Source organism: Furipterus horrens, unplaced genomic scaffold (genome assembly GCF_987537825.1).
Source record: "Furipterus horrens unplaced genomic scaffold, mFurHor1.1.pri manual_scaffold_7, whole genome shotgun sequence".
Taxonomy (NCBI): domain Eukaryota; kingdom Metazoa; phylum Chordata; class Mammalia; order Chiroptera; family Furipteridae; genus Furipterus; species Furipterus horrens.
In genome coordinates, this window is record NW_028327177.1 from 102,740,026 (window position 1) to 102,760,765 (window position 20,740).

Genomic DNA, 20,740 nt, shown 5'->3' on the forward strand with positions numbered 1-20,740 from the left:
GTATTGTGGGACGTCTCTGCAGTGCAGCATGGGATAAGAGCGTGAACCTTGAAGTCTGGCAGGGCTGAGTTAATGCCCCAGCTCAGCTTAGCTCTGTGACCTTGGGCCTCTGCCAACCCATCACTCCCCAGTCTGTGGTTCCGACCCTAGCACTGGGCTCATTGTGAATTTGCTGCCCCTCCCTGGTTGTCAGTGTCCCCTTGGAATAACCACCATGATTGAAGCTGTGCAGGTTTCAATCCTTGGTCAGGTCCTACCCCTTCTGACTGCTGCAGTCTCCCCCCAGCCCACCTGATTTCCCTGGGCTTTGTGCTACATAGCTCTTGCCTCCTGGTCTTGCTTCTCCCCTCCCTGTGAGAACTATTGTTCTGAGGGAATCTATTGGCAATCGTGTGTGTGACACTTGAGCCAGATGAGTGGAGAGACCCCTGTGCTACTACGGGTAATGACTTTATTAGTGCATTGCTGCAGCACTGTCTCTGGAGCTGCGGAAAGTGGGTCAGAACTCTCCAGGGGCTATGGGAGGGTCAGGTAAATGAGCCTGTTTTCAATTCCTGGGAAAACCATGCCAATTACAGGTGCCGTGTTCACCCTCCCCCTGAGGAAGTGCTCTCTCGTTGGCATTCTCCACCCACACTGCGCAGCACTAGAACACTGATAAGCAGTTGTATTGACAGGCTGCCCCGCTTGGGGGAAAGAGGCTGCAGAACTGGGTCAAGCCCCTCCATGGAATTCCATATAAGTGGACTACTTCAAAGAGCATCTGGTCTAGGCCTCTTTACAGCCTTTGCCTATTTTTCATCTCCCACCTTATGGGCCTCCTCTTTGAAAAGATTCTGTCTGCCAAAGAGACTGCATTTATTATTCATCAAAAGACAGAGTATGCAGTGAATAGCAGTAAAAAGTGACTAAAACATGGTTGATGAGAAGGTTGATATTTTCCTTTGTTTCTGTGATGTGATAGCAGATGAAGGAATGGCTCTTTCTTTTGGCAACACTGGCCACCAGCTCGGGGATCTGTGTTTGCCTCTGGTAACCCCCTGGAGAGCCCTATGGGGAGCCCAGGGCTTCGAGGAGGCTGCTGGTGGGTTGCCCAGGCTTCTGCATGTCTTCCTCTTCCTCACTGTCATGTTGGGATAGAGCACACTGAGTAAGGGGGACCCGTGGGCTGAGGGTGCAGGGAACGGTGGAAGGAAGCCCCAGAATAGGGAATGAAGTCTCCGATTATCTGGGATTTGAGACCAAGAGCCCTGGGTATTGTATTTTTTTATTATTTCAAATGCCCAGTCTGAATTAAATATCTGTTCCTAAACCCTTTTATCCTTCTTCCTTAAACAGAGTTGGGACCTGGTGCAACAAACACAAAACTACCTGAAACTGCTGCTTTCTATAATTAACAGCGACGGTGAGCCTGCCTCTGCCTGAGCCCTCAAGCCATTGGATCTCCTGGGTGTCCCCAGGTCATGACACTGAGAATGTCTGTTTGTTGGGGCCACACAAGTGCCTTTTACTCTTATGTAGAAGGCTCTGGGGATTCCCTAGTCCATTGGCAGCTTTATTCCAGGTCCTCAAAACCCTAGAAAACAAAATTGTAAACTCGTTACTATCTGAACCCCTCTAGGTCAGTCAAATTTTGAACATCAGTGTTGGCGGGAGGGTCATGTAATGGCCTCTTTTAATTCAGAAAGATGAGAGAAAATCAGTCCTGGCTTCTTATTAGGCACAAGCAAAAGCCCATAGAGAACCAGTCAACACTTGGTGTCTCTGGGGCAGGCTGACTCTTGGCATCAAGAAGGAATTCCGTGGGATTGCACTTGCTTGAACAAGTGAAAGTACGTTAGCTTATATAACCAACAAGACCCAAGAACAGAGCCAGGAGCCTAACATATCACAAAGAATCTCTCCTCATTTCTCATATCTACTATCTAATTAGCTTCATGGCCAGTAACCATTCCAGACTTGGTTCCTGCCATCTTAACTAGCCCAGACGAGAGAGACTGCTTCTTTCCCAGAGTTCATGCTCATAGGCCCCTCTCTGAACCAATCACTGTGGCCAGGTTTGCAAGAAAATCACATCCTGTCCCTGGAGCTAGGCTGTGATTCTCTGTTTTGCGTAGTACTGGCCCTAAAGGGGGCTTTTTGGAAAGTTAGGTGTTGTAGGAACTAGGGGAGGACTACTAATATTTGGTGGGTGTTAGCCAAGGACCCTAATTGTTCTTGGGACAGGCCTGCACAGTGAATTGTCTTCCCCTAAAATACCTATAGTACCTCCCTGAGAAGTGTTGGGCAGTGACATTCAGTTCAGCCCCCCAAAATGACCAGGACAGAGTGGACTGTCCAGCATCACTGCTTCCCTAAAAGTACAATGTAGCCAGAAGAAAGAGATGCTGCAGACAGACAGGTTCCCACCACCCACCCCTTTCTGGGACTAGATTGGAGAGGAATATTGGGAAAATGCACCAGGAAGAAGGAGACTAGGGGAGGTCTGGCTCTCACCAGGCCAATGGGGTGACATGTTTCCTTCTCATCAGCTTATGTTTGCTTCTCTTCTGGGTTCCTGAGCAGATGACAGCGGGCTGCTAGTACACTGTATCTCAGGCTGGGATCGGACCCCGCTCTTCATCTCTCTTCTGCGCCTTTCCTTGTGGGCTGTGAGTATGGTTGGTCTGGGTGTGAGGTCAGGGAACATTCAGAGGCCCCTACCAAGATCTACCCTTTGGGAGCATTAGGACTATCTCCAGAAAGTAGAGAAGATTTGGAGTAAGGTGTTGCGTTTAACACTGTTTCTGGGGGCTGTTGGGCAGCCTTGCCACTGGGTTTGTAGTTATGGTTCAGCTCCTGGAAGGAGTAGGGGGCTTTGTCATGGGGAGACAGCTTTCTGATTTTGGCACATCTTCCCTGTCTCTTTCAGGATGGGCTCATTCACACGTCCCTGAAGCCTGCTGAGATCCTCTACCTAACAGTGGCCTATGATTGGTTCCTCTTTGGGTAAGCCTTTGGGAAATATCAGGTTTTGGGTGGGGACAGTGCTTTGAGAACTATGCTTCTGTGTGTACATGTGTGTAGTGGCTCCTATGACAGTGTCAGAGGTCCCTGTGACATGGGTCCCCCTTTGCCTTCCTATCTTGGCACTACCCCCTGTAACCTCCTTGACTTTTTGTTGCAGGCACATGTTGGTAGATCGGCTCAGCAAAGGAGAGGAGGTGGGTACTGCTCATAGTCTTTGAGCCCATGCCAGAGCTCCCAAGAGCTTAGGTTTCTTTACCCACAGAGGGACAGGATGACGATCTGGCTGGTATTTAAGGTGTAGTTCCTTTCCTGGTGTGCGCTGGGATTGGGCAAGCATGGCAGGAAGAGCACAGGCACCATAGCCCCCGTTCTGACCCTAGGTTCCTTTCCTGTGCTCTGGAGATAACGCTGCCCACATGCTGCCTGTGACCTTCGCGTGTTGCTCCTTTTCCCCTTCTGCTGCTGTCCTTCTTAGGCTGACCTTATTTTCTCCACTCATGTCTAGAATCAATTTACAAGTCCTTTTCCGTCCCCCTCATCCTTACAGCTAAAACCTAGATGCTCATTCCTGTACTCTATTCTCATTACACCCACTCAGCAACTCTTAAACCCCAGGGTTGTCCATGCAACCAGTGTCCTGCCCTGCTCCTCACCACCAGCCCAGCTCAGAACAAGCAGGGCCAGCTGGGCTCTAGGGGCTCCTTCCTGTCTGGGGGTTATTCCTTCTTCCTGTCTAATCTGACTTCTCACACGCATCCTTTTGCTGCTTTTCACAGTCTTTGCCTCTTGAGTATCTGGTTTTCCCTGAACACAGACCCAGAGTCAGACCTGAGTTTGAATCTGAGTTGTCCCACTTATTACCTGGGTGACCTTGGGTAATGTGATTAACCTCTAGCCTCCTGCTGTTGATCCTGCTGCCTCACAAAGAGAATGAGTCCATATGCCCAGTGTGGGAGCTGCCATGCAGTGGTAGCTCTTTTTCTTCTGTCCCCTTGCTCCCTCCTTATCTTCTTGAAGCATCTTTCTCACTCTCCTGAGAGTGCCTTCTTTTCTAGGCATCTTATTTTCTGCCTCCTTTGGTTCCTCCCTCCTAGCGCTCCTTTCCCTTCCAAATCTCTTCCAAGCACTTATCACATCTGCCAGGGCTACAGAGCTTATAAGCCAGTTCCTTAGAGGCCTCCGTGAACTCGGTTAGTATCATTGACTTTGGCACTGTAATTGGCACATCAAGCCCCTTGCAGTCTCACCAGGACATCCTGCCCCCCAGGCTGTCTCCCCCACCCCCACAGCAAGCCAGATTCTGCCTTCAGAGACTGCAGAAGATGAGGCTGAGCCCAGTGGGGTTTGAATTTGAACTCTGCCCATCTCTCAGCATATACAAGAGACTCCTCAGCTGAGAGGGTTGGTTTTCAGGGTATATATAGACTTTTTTTGTACCCCACCAGACACTCAAGACATTGACGCTTTCTGCTACAGCAGTCCCACAAGATGAGGAGCCCCCATGGCCTGGGGCCTCCTCTTCCTCTTGATGTGGGGGGATGAGGGGAGATGGTGGGTGGTAGGGGGCTGAAGGGAGGGGGCAGCTGCTATCTTTGAGGCAGAAAGATGCAGGACAACATTTCATATGTAACCATTAGAATGTTTTTGCTGTTTTTATAATTCATAACCCTTGCTGGAGTTTCCTGGGAAGCTGGGGTAAGATGAGCTTCCATCTGTCCAGTAGATTGCACAGTAGGGGGCAGTTGTGCTGGGGGCAGCGAGTTTGTGACAACTAGCCCATCTCTGTTGCCTGGGTGCTAACTCAAAGGTGAGCTGTGCCCCTGGGTCCCTGAAGGTCATGGCTCATCCCTGGCCAGTTTCCTGTGACTGAGGCCTCCCCTCTGCCTCTCTCTGCCCCATTCCCACCCTTATGGCCAGGCCCATTCTTAACTACCTGTCAGTCATTTCAAGAAACCTGTTTACTGTGCAGCACCCAGGCAAAACATGCTCCACAAATTCAACTTGTTTATTTGGCAGATTAAACTTGACATTATTATAAAAAAAGACACTGATGTTTTAGAAAATGAAAACAAAAAACTGAGGCCTGTTAAATAGTACTCTGTTCCCCTCCCTTGTCTTTGAGATTCACAGCACACTAGCATATTTAAAGATTAAAAAGTCTTTGGTGAAAACACTTGTTTAATTTTATGTAACACAGCATTTTCATACTAACCTGACACTCTTTATTTTTTTAGGAGAGCACATGGGGCTCTAGGATACCATGAGTGGTTCATGAACCATACCTTTCAGAATCACTGGGGAGTTTTAAAAACTACAAAGACTATGCTTGCTGTGCATTTAATGGACGTCCATATGATTAGGGCAGTGGCTGAAAGGGAGAAGGGGGAGCAGGGGCTAGATGTCAGGAGCCCCCTTCTGTCTGTGCCCACCTCAGACTTAGACCTGCCCCTCCTAGCTCCTGAGCAGAGCTGGGGCTACACAGTGGCTGCTCCCACCCCTGCTTCTCCTAAACCACTATTTCTGGGCATCTCCCCTTACAAAAGCTTATCCCTTTCCCTTCCATTGTGTTCCTTAATTTGTGTTCCTTTAGTCTTGCCTCAGAGTAACCTCTCCCAGCTGTCCTTCTCTGTTAGTCTCTCTCCCTGGGGTTCTTAGGAGAGACTGAGGAGAGAAGATACTGTGCTTTTTATCCTTTTCAATAGCTTGAGATCATGCATGTTAAATTTGAAGAGTTTGAAAAATCCCTGGCTTACTTTCCTGCATTCCCAGGAAGGAAACAATTCCTTCCTTCCTTGCCCCAGCCAAGTGCAGTTGCCTGGCATGCTAAGCCCTCTCTACCACCCATACCATTTATAGACCAGAATATCCAGCGGGGTCCCCAGAAAAGGGCTGCTGTCTTGCAGGGGGTTGACCAGGGTGGCTGGCTGCCCTCTCCTGGGCATTCTGCCATCTAGATTCTTCTCTCTGGAGAAGGCTGTCTTTTTATGTGTGCTTTTTTTGTTTTTTCAGATTTTCTTTTTCTGCTTCAATTTTTTGAAGCATATCATCTCCGAGGAGTTCTCTTCTCTGAAGACACAGAGGTAAAAAGCTGCCTTTTCTTACACTAGTGACAAGGCGCTCTTGCAAGGGCTGCTCTAGGACAGGGGGGTGTCTTATTTGCCATCTTATCCCTGCCCTGCTTCCTTGCATTCTTGGCATGCTGGCCTGCTTTCCGTGCCTTCCCTCTGAGGCCAGGGTAGGGGTCCCTGGTGAAGGCTAGTGGGTAAAGAGGCTCTTCTACCTCTGAGACAGGGCTGGGGTCCCCTATCAGGTTTTGGGACAGAGGAGTGATCTTTGATTACTAGGAGAACAGGGTGCTGTGCTGTAGAAAAGGCAGCCCAAGGACAGGAGGACTTGTAACTCCCCACAGCCCAGCCAGAGCAGCCAGTTCTCCTGCCTGGATGGATAGTTGCCCTCCCTGGGCTTCTGTAAGGTGTGTCTTGCACCACTGTGCAGCCCATCACCATGGAGCAGAGTCTGCTCCCAGACTGGGAAATGCAGAGGTTTGCTTGGCAGTTGCCTTAAGACCCCTGTGAGAGTTGTTGTCTTTTCTGAGTTCCCTTGCCTTCCAAATTCAAGCTCCTAGTGTGTTTGGGCAGACTTGAACTCTTAAGGGGCCAAGCTGACAGGGAAGAGGCAGGCTTTGCTGGTCTCCCAGAAGTGAGTCTGGGGTTTTGCAACACTCTAGGTAGGACTTGTCTCCATGAGTTGCCAGTTAATTCAAGCTTCTCTCCCAGGTGAGCAGCATGGAGATGAAGGGTAAAAGAGGACCCCGGCCCAATCCTGAATTCACCATTCTGGGTTCTGTTACAGGAGGAAGAGTTTGCCAGCCCGGGATGCAGGCTTCACTCTGGAAGATATCTGCATGCTGAGTGAGTCACAGGCCCCAGCAGATTTCCCTTCCTCTGTGCCTCTTTCTGAGTATGGACCCCACAGGAATTGTTTTTTCTAGAAGCTTCTTTCTCTGGTTGTATGGTATGGAAGAAGTAGGGGACCAGTGTTGGGAGAAGACAATGTGCTGAACTGATGGCACTGGCCTCTTTCAGGACGAAAAGACCGTGGCAGCACCACCAGCCTTGGCAGCGACTTCTCTCTGGTCATGGAGAGCTCCCCAGGAGCCACTGGGAGCTTTACCTATGAGGCCGTGGAGCTGGTCCCTGCAGGAGCGCAGACTCAAGCAGCTTGGTAAGGGGCTGGGCTGGAACTAAGCTTGCTCACAGCTGTGGCCCAGGGACACCAGCTCCAGGGAGTGCCAAGAACAAAGGGGCCCCTGACAGTAGGGTTGAGAGCACAGCTCCATGTCCTGCTGTCTCTTCTGGGCCTTGAAGGCCAGCCATCTGGTTGGTGAGGGGCACTGCCTGTGGTGGCCCAGGAGCATGAAGGGCTGGGGCTGCTTGTGACATCAAGGAAGAAGTGACAGGGCTGGGTGAGGGAAAGCTAAATGTTAAAGGGACTCCCTGGGGGAGCTCCCTTGTATTATTTGCCTGGCAAGTGGGGGGACAGTTTAGAAAGAAGAAGACAAGAAGAGGTGAGTACAAAGTGATGATTGGGAATTGGAGCCTGGGTTGAGTGAACTCTTTGGAGGATCTGATGAAATCTGAGAACTTAATGACTCTCCCTAGACAAATAGCTCAAGATTTTGTGTAACATTTGGAGAAAGGGGCAGTTACTAAACTGATAGTTAAGGATCTGTTTTCTAGCATGTGCTCTGAGGACAGTAGGTATTATTTGGATGCCACAGTCCTGCCAAGACCCAGCTCTTGCTAACTGTGGCTGAGTCTAAGGGAGTACTGATGTATGCCCACTCCTATGTGGCATTTTTCCACTGGAAGTAAAGATTGGGCCCTGAGATTTGATAAAAGTAGGGCTTGCCTGGGGTGGCCCCTTGGCCAACCGTCCTACTTTTTCCACTGCAGGAGGAAAAGCCACTCATCCTCTCCACAGAGTGTGCTCTGGAACCGGCCACAGCCCTCAGAGGACCGCCTGCCTTCCCATCAGGGGCTGGTAGAAGCCAAGTCTTCCAGCTCCTCCTCCTCGAACCATTCTGAAAACTTTTTCAGGATAGGTAGCAGTCCCCTGGAGGTCCCCAAAGCCAGGTGAGGAGCTCCAAAGCCTCTGATGGTTGAAGTAGCTAGCCCTCCCCTCACCCTTTCATAAGTATGGAGAATAGAGTTCCTGGCATATGGGCTAGTGGGCAGTATACCCAGGAGGACAGAGGGAATTAACAAGCTTGTGGGCCAACTCACTATTTGGAGGATGGGTTAATGTTTGGGTACAGAACAAGAGCTGGTTTGTGGAGTGGTTTGAGACTCCTTCCTGGAGCCCTGGCAGATGGGGAATTTAGAAGGCGTAGTGGTTGTGATGTGAATTGAGGCTGCCTTCACCTATTGCCTTTGGCAGGTCTCAAACCACTACCCTACTCCCTTTCCTGTGGACCTCACATTCTCATTAAAGAGATGAATCTAGATCCTTCGATTCCCTTTTGGCACTCACATTCTATGTCTGAATTGGTGGATCAGTGAGAAGAACAGATAATAGGGAGCTAGGCTAGATATGCATGGCTGGGGCAAACCTCAGGAGCCTCTGCATACCTGAAGTGGGAGCAGCTCAGCCATGATGGGTAGGTGTGACTGGAGTTGCTACAGGAATTATGTTTCCTAGGTGAGATTCAAGCTGAGCACTGGCAGGGGCTTAGGTTTGGGGGATGGTCTGGCACTTGAGGGAAGTGTTTCTGAGCGGACTCCATGCCACTTTTTCCATGTTATACTCTCAGGGAAAAAATTCTGTGAATTGCTTTGTTTTCTAAAGCCTTGAGAATATCTGACCCTTCTGAAGAGAACAAAGCAAGTGTGGGACTTAAAGAAGTCCTTAATAAATTCTAGGGAGAAACGGGCATTTAGCAGAAAGCAGGAGCATTAAAGTCCACCCTGGATATAAGCCCAGCTCTGCCAGAGTTTCAGGCCTTTATTGTAGTAGGCCTGTACCAAGGAGGAAACAAGGAGCCCCAAAGTCACAACCATATTAAACAAGGAGAAACTTGGAACTTCTGGAACCCTCCTCTCACTGCCATCCTCTGGTTTTTCTCTGTGGACAAAAGCAGGCAATGGAGGAAGATGGGGAGGAGCCTCCTCCCCACATAGACAGAACAGATCAGTTGTAAAGCTCCAGACTGCACTGTCCAGACTGGTTTTAACACACTCACCTCTGAAGGTGAGCCCTTCAACTTGGAGCACTAACATGTCTGCCAAGGCTGTATTGAGTCTATTAAAGACCATGCTCCTCTGACCCAACGGGAGCTTTGGAGGGACAAGGGTGCTGAGCAGAGATCATGCTAGACAGCAAGTACACATACCTGTGCTCGTTCCCATCCTCTGTATGCCCACTGCCATGCCACCTTTGCATGCCCGGCTTTCTTGGGGCAGGTCCAGGGTTGCTGCAGCACTGTGTGACCCTTGCTGTTCTGGTCTGGAGCTCTTGCTCATCATCTCTGCCTCCTTTTCTGCCTGTGCAGCATTGCTGGACAGCTGGGAAGGAAACCAGAAGATTCCTCTTGACCTCTGTGGCCCTGTCCTGGTCTTAACTGACCAGTTGCTGGAAACTCACCTACCGAGGCAGCATTCCATCACCTGTTTCCACACCCCAGCTTTTTATTATTCCAATCTTCCTGCCAAAAGAGCCTACTTTCAAATCTTATGTTAGTTTCTCTGTATCTTACCAGTGGTTCTCCACTTGACCTGGGGGTCTCAGACTTTTATGCCAGTCCATGACAGCAACTAAGGTGCCTCTCTCAGAGGTTGAGCAGGGTTAGGGTATCCTCTGACTTCTCAGCCCTTTGTACCAGTGCCTGATTGAGTCTGGGACAGCTAGACCAAAGTGGGACACAAAGCCTGGAAAGGTGTGAGGTGGGCTGCTGTGAGCTGTTGGATGACTGCTGGGCTATTCTGGGAATGCCCACTTGGAGCCTGGCTGGGCTGACCAGGCAACGAGATTCTGGATTGGATACCAATTTGCCAGAGGTTTGAAAGACTGGATTATTCAGATTTGGAGCATTCTAATTATGTATTTCCATTAACATTAAAATTAATTTAGTCTCTTTTATCTCAAAGTGCCTGAGGGATCCTGTCATTAGCTTCCCTGCCTCTCTTAGGTAACAGTAGCCAACCAGCTTTTTAGTGCAGTAGGGGGGGACTGTATGGAAAGAAACCCTTTAGTAAAGCTATCTGTGACAGCCAAATTTCCTCTCATAATGTGAATTCCCTGGGTTTCATGTGCTCCAAATTCCCAAATTCTTTTTTGAGGCAGGGCTTCCCTATAAAAGGAATCAGTAAAGCATTGTTCAAAGGGGAAAAGTAGGTGTTGAGTTGGGAAGAAACTTCTGTGGGGGTACTACTTCTCCCCCAGCCCTAACCCATACCCCTCACCGGAAAGACTGGGGGCTTTTTTGCATTACTAGCTACTACTAAAGCAGATTCTGATTGAGCTTCATTTCTGGACCATTGTTAAATCTCTTATCAGCTGCAGGCCTGGGGGTTGGGAAGAACCAGGAACAGTGCTCTGAGCTCATGGCTCCCCAAGCCACGGTTAGTAAGTGGCCCAGCTCCATGTGGCCTTGGTCTCTGCCCCAGAGTCAGACATCCTTAGTGGTGGGGGATTACTAGCACAGCACTGTCCATGCCTGAGAAGGAGTGGTTCCAACACAGCCCATCATTAAGCCAAGCTGCCTGAAGAGCCTATGAGCTTGGCTGAGGATCTTTACTTAGCCTGGTTAAATAGCCAAGTAGCAACATAGGAACCAACTTTGCTGCCCAGCTAGCTGCTCTTCCCCAATCCACTACCTACTCCTGCTCATTATAAGCAGTGAGGTCTGTCCCAGGCTGTGTTTAATGAAGCAGAGAAACGAGATTGCTTTCTGCAACACACAGGTTTCCTTTCCTGTGTTTGATGTATGCTTGCATGGGGCCACGGCTCCAGGCAAGTGATGAGGATGAGAAGCCTAAAGGCACAGCCAGCTTGAGACCCTGAAAAGAAAACTTAGAGCCCCCAAAAGACCTCTCCTTGGACTTCTGCAGAAATGCAGAGGTGCCTGGTTGAGTCACATGCATGCATGTGCATGGGTGCCCATGGTTAAAGGCCAGGCTGGGAGAAAGTGATGTTTGTGTTTTCAAGTGTGGTAAGAAATCCCATTCTAGCCATTTCTGAAGTCAGTTGCTCTGTGAATTCAGGCCCTTGCTGAACTGAAAGATTCTTCCCTTAAGGCCCTATTCCTGGAGGTATTGACTCGGGTAGAAGCTGTAAGATCATCATCTGGAGGCTTGGGGGTTAGTGGCAGGGAGTGGTGGGGGATGTAGATTAGGTGACATATAGTCCTCAAAGTCTAGGATTCTAAGTCTTGACTCAAATATTCATTCCCAGCATGACCGCAGACTTGGCACTTGGTAGTTTAAACAGTAAAGGAAAAATTGGTTCATAGGGAGAAGTCCAGTGGAAAAGGCAGCCTTTGGTTCTTTTTCTTTCCCCTTGCCTCCTTCTACATGCTATCTTTGTCTTCTGTCCAACTTCCTTAATGGTGGGCAGTCACTCCTAGGACACCCTGCTTCCTTTCTCACATCCAGGGATCACATGCAGACGTCTTTTCCAACCATAGATCAGAAGCTCTATGCTTTGTTCCAGTTGGAAGGTATGTGTCCATCACTGAACCAATCCCTGAGGCCCCTAGCACCCCTTATCAGGAAGAAAAATCAGTCTATTCCAGGGCTAGCATGGGCTTTGGTTAGGCCTGGGTTTCACTCCCAGTTTTTCTACTTCCAGCTTTCTGACTTGGAAAAAATCACTTCTCTTTTTAGCTCAGGTTTTTTTGTTTATTTGCCAGGCCTTGGTTTATATGTCTGATTTATATGGCTTCAGAGGAGAACGGGAAGTTTTACTTATGTGAATTTTAGAAATAAATGAAAATTTTGCCATATTGCCAAACCTTGCCTATTTTGATGTGCTTTTGATGGGCAGGATTCTTAATGCATTACCAACTGTCCCATCTCTTTGTTTTGTTTTTTGTTGTTTTTACTTAAACATCAATTTGTTCTGTTTATTTATGCATTCATTGGTGGTTTCTTGTTTGTGAACTGACCAGAGATTGAACCCACACCCTTGGCTCATCTGGATGACAGTCTTAACCAACTGACTTACCAGGCCGGAGTTGTTTTTAATTTTAAATAATTTTTAATTTTTTAATCACATTTGACATATATTAGTTTCAGGTGTACAACCCAGTGATTATACATTTATATAACTTACAAAGTGATTACCCTGCTAAATCTAGTACCCATCTAACATCATACATAGTTATTGCACTATTATTGACTATATTCCCTGTGCTGTACTTTACAACCCCATGACTATTCTGTAACTACCAATTTGTACTTCTCAGTTCCTTCACCTTCTTCACCCATCCCCCCAGCCCCTCTCCCATCTGGCAACTTGTCAAAATGTTTCCTGTATCAGTGGGTCTGTTTCTGGCCTCCTTATTTATTTTGTTTTTTAGATTCCACATATAAGTAAAATCATATAGTATTTGTCTTTATCTTAGTTCACTCAGCACAATACCCTCTTAAGTCCATTCATGTAGCTACATTCCTTTTTTTTTTTTAAGGTTTTATTTGTTTAGTTTTAGACACGGGGAATGGAGGGAGAAAGAGAGGAAGAGGAACATCAATGTTGGTTGATGTAGCCTCTCACCTCCAATTGGGGAACTGGCCTGCAACCCAGGCATGTGCCCTGACTAGGGATTGAACTGGCAACCCTTTGGTTTAAAGGCCTGCACTCAATCCAATGAGCCATACCAGCTAGGGCTTTCCTTATTTTTTGAGTCTGAGTCATATTTTATTGTATATAAATACCACTTATCCATTCATCTATTGATGGACACTTAGGTTGCTTCCATATCTTGGCTATTGTAAATAATGCTGTAATGAACATATGGATGCATATGTCTTTTCAATGTAGTGTTTTGGGTTTCTGTGGATAAATACGCAGAAGTAGAATTGCTGGGTTCTTCTTTGTCTTGTTATAGCCTTTGCTTTAAAGTCTTTGCTTTTGTAGAAAGAGGCATGGATATATGCATGGAACAGACTGACAGCTGTCAGAGGGGAACGGAGCTGGGGGATGGAGGAAAGAAGGTGAAGGGGATTAAGCAAAAATAATACATATATATATAACAGATATATACATATATATAACACACACACACATATACACACATGTACATAACACACTGATACAACAGTGGGATGATAGCCAGAGGGTGGATGGAGGTGGGCAAAGAGTGGGAAATGGGGACGGAAAGAGACTGCTTGGGGCAGTAGGCACACGATGCAACATGCAGATGATGTTTTATTGAGCTGTATGCTTAAAACCTGTATGGTTTTGCTGACCAGTGTCACCCAAATAAATTCAATTGAAAAAAACAATTGATTCAGACAAAAAATAACATTTCTCTGGTATAAGTATTGCTATCCCAGCTTTTTCTTTGTTTCCATTTTCATGAAATAATCTTTTTTTTTTAAATCCCTTTACTTTCAGTCTGTATATGTCTTTTGATCTGAGGTGAGTCTCTTATAGGCAGAATATGTAAGGGTATTGTTTTGTTATCCATTCAGCCACAATATGTTTTTTGATTGGAGTATTTAATCTATTTCTTTGTAAAGTAATTGTTGATATGTTTTTGTTGCCATTTTATTCATATTTTTTTTCTTTTTCTTTTTGTTTTTGTCTTTTTCTTTTTCTTAAAGATGCTTTAGCATTCCTTATAGTGGTGAATTGTGGTGATGAACTACTTCAGGTTTTTCTTGTCTGGGAAGATTTTTATATGTTCTTTGATTGTAAATGATAGCTTTACTGGGTAGAGTAAAATCTTCATTGTAGGTCCTTGCTTTTCATCACTTAGACTATTTCATGCCAGTGCCTTTTAGCCTGCAGAGTTTCTGTTGAGAAGTCAGATGACAGTCTTCTAGGAGCTCCCTTGTAGGTAATTAATTTTTTTTCTCTTGTTTCTTTTAAGATTCTCTTTTTGTCTTTAATATGGCTTTTTAATTATGTATCTTGGTGTGGGCTTCTTTGGGTTCATCTTGTTTGGGACTCTATGCCTCCTGGACTTAGGTATCTTTTTCCTTCAACAGGTTAGGGACATTTTCAGTCATTTATTTCTCCAAATAGGTTCTCAATTCCCTGCTCTCTGTTTTCTCCTTCTGGCACCCCCAAGATATGAATGTTGGTCCACTTGAAGTTATCCAAGAGACTCCTAAACTATCCTCATTTTTTTGGATTCCTTTTTCTTTTTTTAATTTTTGGTTAATATTTATTTTGTTAAGTATATTGATTATGCTGTTACAGTTACCACAATTTATTTTCCCTTTTCTCCCCTCCACCCAATACCCCGCTTCCCTCCAGCAATCCCACCCCCCTTAGTTCATGTCCATGGGTCGTGCATATAAGTTCTTTGGCTTCCCACTTTCCACTACTATTCTAAACAATACCCCTGTCTGTTTTGTACCTACCAATTATGCTTCTTAATCCTCACACCATTTCCCCATTTTTCCTCCTTCCCCCTCCCAGATAATAACCCTGCAAATGATCCCCATACCTGTGAATCTGTTCTTATTCTGGTTGTTTGCTTAGGTTTTTTTTGTTCGCTTGTTTGTTTGTTTTAGGTTCTGATGTTGATAGTTGTGAGTTTCTTGTCATTTTAATGTCCATAATTTTGATCTTCTTTTTCTTAAATAAGTCCCTTTAAAATTTCAGGTAATAATAACCTGGTGATGATGAATTCCTTTAGCTTTACCTTGTCTGGGAAGCACTTTATCTACCCTTCCATTTTAAATCATAGCTTTGCTGGATAGAATAATCTTGGTTGTAGGTCCTTGATTTTCATCACATTGAATACATCTTATGAGTCGCTTCTTACCTGCAAACTTTCTTTTGAGAAATCAGCTGATGCTCTTATGGGAACCACTTTGTAGGTAATGCTCTTCTTCTCTCTTGCTGCTTTTAAGATTCTCTTTTTATCTTGAACCTTTGGCATTTTATTTTATTTTATTTTTTGACACTTAATACTATTAAATACTTTATTTATTCTTGGAATCTTTCTTCTAATAACTACAAAGGACACTGAGTCTCTCATATACCTAGTTGAACTAATGTATTTATTTATTTATTTATTTATTTTAAGTATATTTTATTGATTATATTGTTACAATAGTTCCAATTTTTTCCCCTTTGCTCCCCTCCGCCCAGCACCCCCCTTCCCCAACAATCCCCTCCCCAAGTCCATGCCCATGGGTCGTACATACAAGCTCTCCTGCCTCACCCTTTCATATATTCTTCTTTTTTAAAAAAAATAATTAATTAATTAGTTAAATATTTTAACAATAAAAAATAACAATCCCTCCCTCTCAGACTTAAGACCCTTTACAATCTTATAAAGGACAATGGACGAAGGTCTCGAGCTCCTCTAGCTGCTTCAAGCTGGACATGGTCGTCGTCCTACCTACCCTTGGGTCAAGAAATCCCTAATAAGAGTGGGGGTGTGGAGGGGAGGGTGGCCTTCCCACAAGGGGAAGGATCGTGCAGACTCCAGGTTGGTTGGCTGTCTCTGGACAACGGCATGCTTGGTTTAACAGGCTGGCATCCTTGTTGTATTCTGGGGGCAACAGGGTTAAAGGACATCATTCAATCCATAACCACTGGATGACAAAAGACAGGTATTAATTTTTCAATGTCCCACATAAGGGAAAAGAAGGGCTTCTTTGGAGGAAGGTATGCCAGGTACATCTCACCTGTCCAAAACCCTTTTGCCCATTATACTTAGTTTGGACTGAGGGAAATATTTTAGGTTTCCCCCCTCTCAGGCCTCTGGGCTCTTTCTGTCCAAGCCATTAGGATAGAAAAGAGAAACCAGTTTTAAAGTGAAGCCCACAGATCACCCCGTTCTTCACCAACCCAGCCACTTAGTTCAGCCAAACCATTGAGTGTCAGGAGGCAGCAATGCAGACAGGATTAAGTGAGGCCTATACGTACAATCACTCAGGTAATGAGATTGTAGGCTTATGCCCTTTGAAAACAGAAAACACATGTTAATTTATGTAACATAATGCACATACAAGTCTCTAAATCTGTAGGACTGTCTTATTAGAAAGACATCCAGTTGCAAGGCATTTGACATTCTTCTTGCCTGTAAATTAAACATCTTTGATAATGCCACAGACAGTTTAACTTTCAAATGAAAACAAATTTTAAATGAAAAGAAACTTTAAAGACTGTTAGCTGCACTACTTTATAGTCTACCACTGGGCATTGTGATCTTCCTTGAATCGTGATTTTTCTCCCTAAGATTACCCTCCTTGTCATTAAAGGGACTGCATTAAGTTCATTCTTAATTTATCCTGTTCATTTGCATAAACACAACAAGAGCAGCAAATGATCACTTATGATCTTTAGTTCTGCTTTGCTGGAACTTACGCAAGGAACATTTAGGGTGACCTTCAGTCTGCCCTTCAGGGCACAGAAGCTGAGCCACATACCTAGCATTCAGCCTTGCCTGTAAACACCTGTCTTTTCCAGGTCCTCCTGGTTTTCCATTGTGCCTTAAGGTCCTTTCTAGCCATCTTTCAGGAAAACAACCTTCATTCCTTCCCTAGAAAGATTGCTATGGACCGCTCATCCATCCACGGTACCAGGCCTTTTATCTCGTGGACTTTTATTACCTTTGAAAGTCCCAGTTGCTCAGGACTTTTTGGTAACAACCAAAGCCCAAGCATGTCTCCTTTAGGCATGACATTCCATTCAAAGTCTTAGTTAAAAAAAAAAAACAAAAAACCTCTATTAACAACTGGTCTTATTAGTTTTATGCAAAGAAACTTAGGTCATTACTTCTTTAGAATGCCAAATTCTGGAGGGATCAGATAGGGAGAAAATATATACAGTGTGAAGGAAAATCCTTGTCCTTCTAATATTCACTGAACTTGCATTTCTATTCTTTATATTTTTATTTTTCCCCCCCACTAAAAATTTTTCTGTTTGTTTTTCCATTACACTCGTCTCACTTTTTTCCCCCTCTTGCTTCCCTGCACCCTGCCCCCGCTTCTTCCACATTCAGTCTCCACCCAGTTGTCCATGTCCATGGGTCATTTATACATGTTCTTTGACTAGACCCTTCCCCTTCTTACCACTTCTCTCCCTCCCATCTCCCTCTTTGTTACTGTTAGTTTATTCCTTGTTTACATACCTCTGGTTCAATTTTGCTCATTTGTTTGTGTTGTTTATTAGTTTCCTGTAACAGGTGATAGCATAAGGTAATTTTCTTTTGTTGCCTGGCTTATTTCGCTAAGCATAATTCTCTCTAGTTCCAATCATGTTGTTGCAAATGGTAGAAGTTCCTTCTTTCTTTCAGTACTTATTCATTGTCATTTTCCCCCTTTGTACTCGTGTTCCTCTCTGTCTTTCTCTGTTTCTTCATCTTCTTAAAGCAGACCCTTTAGCATCTCTTGCAATGCTGGTTTGGTGGAGATGTATTCTTTTAGCCTTCTTTTGTCTTGGAAACTCCTTATTTCACCTTCCATTTTGAATGAGAGCCTTGCTGGGTAGAGTATTCTTGTTTGTAGGCCTTTGTTTATCATTACTTGGAATATATTTTGCCATTCCCTTCTGGCTTGTAGTGTTTCTGCTGAGAAATCTGATGATAGCCTTATTGGAGCTCCCTTGTATGTTATTAGTTGTTTCTCTCTTGCTGCTTTTAGGATTCTCTCTTTGTCTTTGAATGTTGGCATTTTAATTATGATGTGTCTTGAAGTGGGCCTGTTGGGGTTCATCTTCATTGGGGCCCTCTGTGCTTCCTGGACTTGCATGATTCTTTCTCTCTTCATGTTAGGGAAGTTTTCTGTCATTAGTTTTTCAAAGAGGTTTTCTATTCCTTGCTCTTCTTCTTCTCCTTCTGGAAGTCCTATGATACGGATATTATTACGTTTCGTGTTGTCCTGCAGCTGTCTTAGAGCCTCTTCAGTCTTGTTCAGTCTTTTTTCGTTTCGTTGCACTGTCTGTGAGTTTTTGTCTACATTGTCCTCCAGCTCGCTGATCCGATCTTCTGCTTCCTCTAGCCTGTTTTTAATTCCTTCTGCTGTGTTCTTCAATTCAGAGATCGTATTCTTCATTTCCTCCTGGCTCTTATTGATAGCGTCCATGTCCTTTTTGATGCTGGTATAATTCTTACTAAGTTCTTTATAGTTCTTCTGGAGTTCACTGTAGCTTTTCTGGAGTTCTTTGTAGTTTCCGCTGAGCTCATTGAGCTTCTCCATAATCCATGCTTTCAATTCCATATCTGATAGTTTGCTCCCCTCTTATTTCATTTAGCACTCTTTCTGGGGACTCTTCCTTTCCTTTCAATGGGGGGTTGTTTCTCTGTCTCCCCATTTTTGTGACTCCTATTGTTTGTTGGTGCTTCTTAGAATGATCTGCACTTCCTGGATCTGCCCCTGGTGGCGTCAGATCCTGTACCAGTCTGGGCCTAGGCAGCCTGTTGGAGACTTCCAGGGATCTACTGCCTTTGTCTGACTCCTTTAGTTGTTAATCTATTCAATCTGTGATCAGCCGTCAGGCTTAAGGACCGTGGGTGTGGCAGCTTAATTCCTGTAGGCGGGGCTTTTGCTTCCCCTCAGGCTGACGCCACTTGGCCGGGAATGGTCTGCCTGCAGTGTGGGGATGAGTCAGCACTGGGACCCGGCCGGCCGCTTCCCCAGCTCTCCCCTCAAAGCCACCACACCAAACTCTCCCCAAGCATTTCCTGTCCTCTCTGTCTTCCCTCTGCTTGTGCCCAGGGTAAGTGGGGGCAGAATATTTTCATATGTGATCCGCTTAAGAGCTCTTTTTCTCCAGCTGTTTCTCTCCGGCTAGCAAGAAAGCCTGTGGCTTTTCGCTTTTCTCAGCTGGATACTATTTTACTTTCCACTCTGTTGCTGTATGCTGGGAAGCTCAGCTGAGGTTTTAGACCCTGCTCTTCTCAGGGGGAATCCCCGGCTGCTGAGCTGTTTCTCAGTCCCTTCAGCTGCTACCCGTGTGACGCCAGCCAGCCCTTCCGAGTCTCCGCACTCCCTACCGGTCACGTTGTGATGTAGCAGCCTTTTCTGTCTCTCCATGGTTATAAGACTTCTCTCCAGCTGGTGTTCAGTTGGTTATTCCAGATGATTTCTCCAAAATTACGTTGTAAATCCAGACTAGTTCTGGGAGGAAGTTAGTGTAGCTTCCACTTACTCCTCCGCCATCTTGTTTCTCCTGCTGAACCTTTGGCATTTTAATAGTGATGTGTCTTGATGTGGTCCTCTTTGGGTCTAGCTTGTTTGGGACTCTCTTTGCTTCCTGGACTTGTATGTCTATATCCTTCATCAAATTTGGGAACTTTTCCTTTATTATTTTTTCAAGTAAGTTGTCAATTTCTGCTCTTCCTCTTCTCCTGGCACCCCTATGATTCAGATGTTGGCACATTTAAAATTGTCCCAGAGGTTCCTAAGCATCTCTTCATTTTTTTCAATTCTTGTTTCTTCATTCTGTGTTGGTTGACTGATTCTTCCTTATGTTCCAAATCATTGATTTGAACCCTGGTTTCCTTCCCTTCCCCATTGGTTTTGTGTGAATTTTCCTTTGTTTCACTTAGCTTAGCCTTCACTTCTTCCCTTCTATGTTTGCTGTACTCAGCATATCTGTTAAGTCTGTGAGTATCTTTATCACCAGTGTTTTGAACTCTGCATCTATTAGGTTGACTGTCTCCTCGTCTGTTAGGTTGGCTATCTCCTCATTGCTTAGTTCTCCTACTGGAACCTTGATTTGTTCCCTCTTTTGGGCCATACTTTTTTGTCTCCTCAACTTGACAGGCTCCTATGCTTGCCTATGTGTCTTAGGTAGAGCTGTCTCACCTGTTATGTTGTAAGGGGCAGAGCTTTAGATGTTCATCAGTGTGGGGTGACCCATTTCACCACATTGTGGTGTTGTATTTGGGGAGGGGTCTGAGAGGGAACAATGCTGCTTGCTCAGCACTCACCCCTTCTCCCACTTCCGTTATGGGACTGGCACCTCTAGATATTGACATGGTTGTGGTTCCTAGAGTGGGTGGATCTGCAGATATTCTAGGACCAAGAGGGCCCTCTAAACAAGCAGACTCTGCTGAGAGACTGGCAGTTTCTTCCTCCACCCCAGCCTCCACTGGTTTTCACAGTCAAAAGCAATGAGGCTTTATTTTCCCCAGCGCTGGAACTGTGAGCTGCCCTGCCTGCTCTGGTGCTGGGAGCACTCCCCAGGTGTTCCTCCATACCTTTTCTTTTTTTTTTTTTTTTTTTTAACAATTTTATTGATTGATTGATTTTAGAGAGAGGGTAAAGGAGAAAGAGGGGAGAGAAACATCACTGTGTGGTTGCCTCTCACATGCCCCCAACTGGGGACCTGACATGCAACCTAGTCATGTGTCCTGATTGGGAATTGAACCAACAACACTTGGTTTGCAGGCCGACACTCAATCCACTAAGCCACAGCAGCCAGATCCTCCCTACTTTTTTTAATGTGTGACTGCACTTTCCGCCAGCAGGCCACAGCTGCTATTGCTGCTGCCGCCCCTGCCTCCAGAATGCGTCCTCTCCACCATGCTCCACTCCTCTTCCCT

General features: G+C 45.6%; 1 protein-coding gene across 4 annotated transcripts in view; it reads left to right on the forward strand.

Moving 5' to 3' along the window:
• MTMR14 (myotubularin related protein 14) overlaps window positions 1–20,740 on the forward strand; it is a 57,603-nt gene that overhangs the window by 28,848 nt on the left and 8,015 nt on the right. For all 4 annotated transcript variants that reach the window (XM_090284106.1, XM_090284107.1, XM_090284109.1 and 1 more), the window contains 8 exons: window positions 1,339–1,405; window positions 2,566–2,651; window positions 2,912–2,988; window positions 3,167–3,203; window positions 6,019–6,089; window positions 6,862–6,920; window positions 7,095–7,233; window positions 7,965–8,144. In XM_090284106.1, coding sequence (XP_090140232.1) covers window positions 1,339–1,405; window positions 2,566–2,651; window positions 2,912–2,988; window positions 3,167–3,203; window positions 6,019–6,089; window positions 6,862–6,920; window positions 7,095–7,233; window positions 7,965–8,144 — 716 coding nt within the window. The remainder of the gene's footprint in view (window positions 1–1,338; window positions 1,406–2,565; window positions 2,652–2,911; window positions 2,989–3,166; window positions 3,204–6,018; window positions 6,090–6,861; window positions 6,921–7,094; window positions 7,234–7,964; window positions 8,145–20,740) is intronic.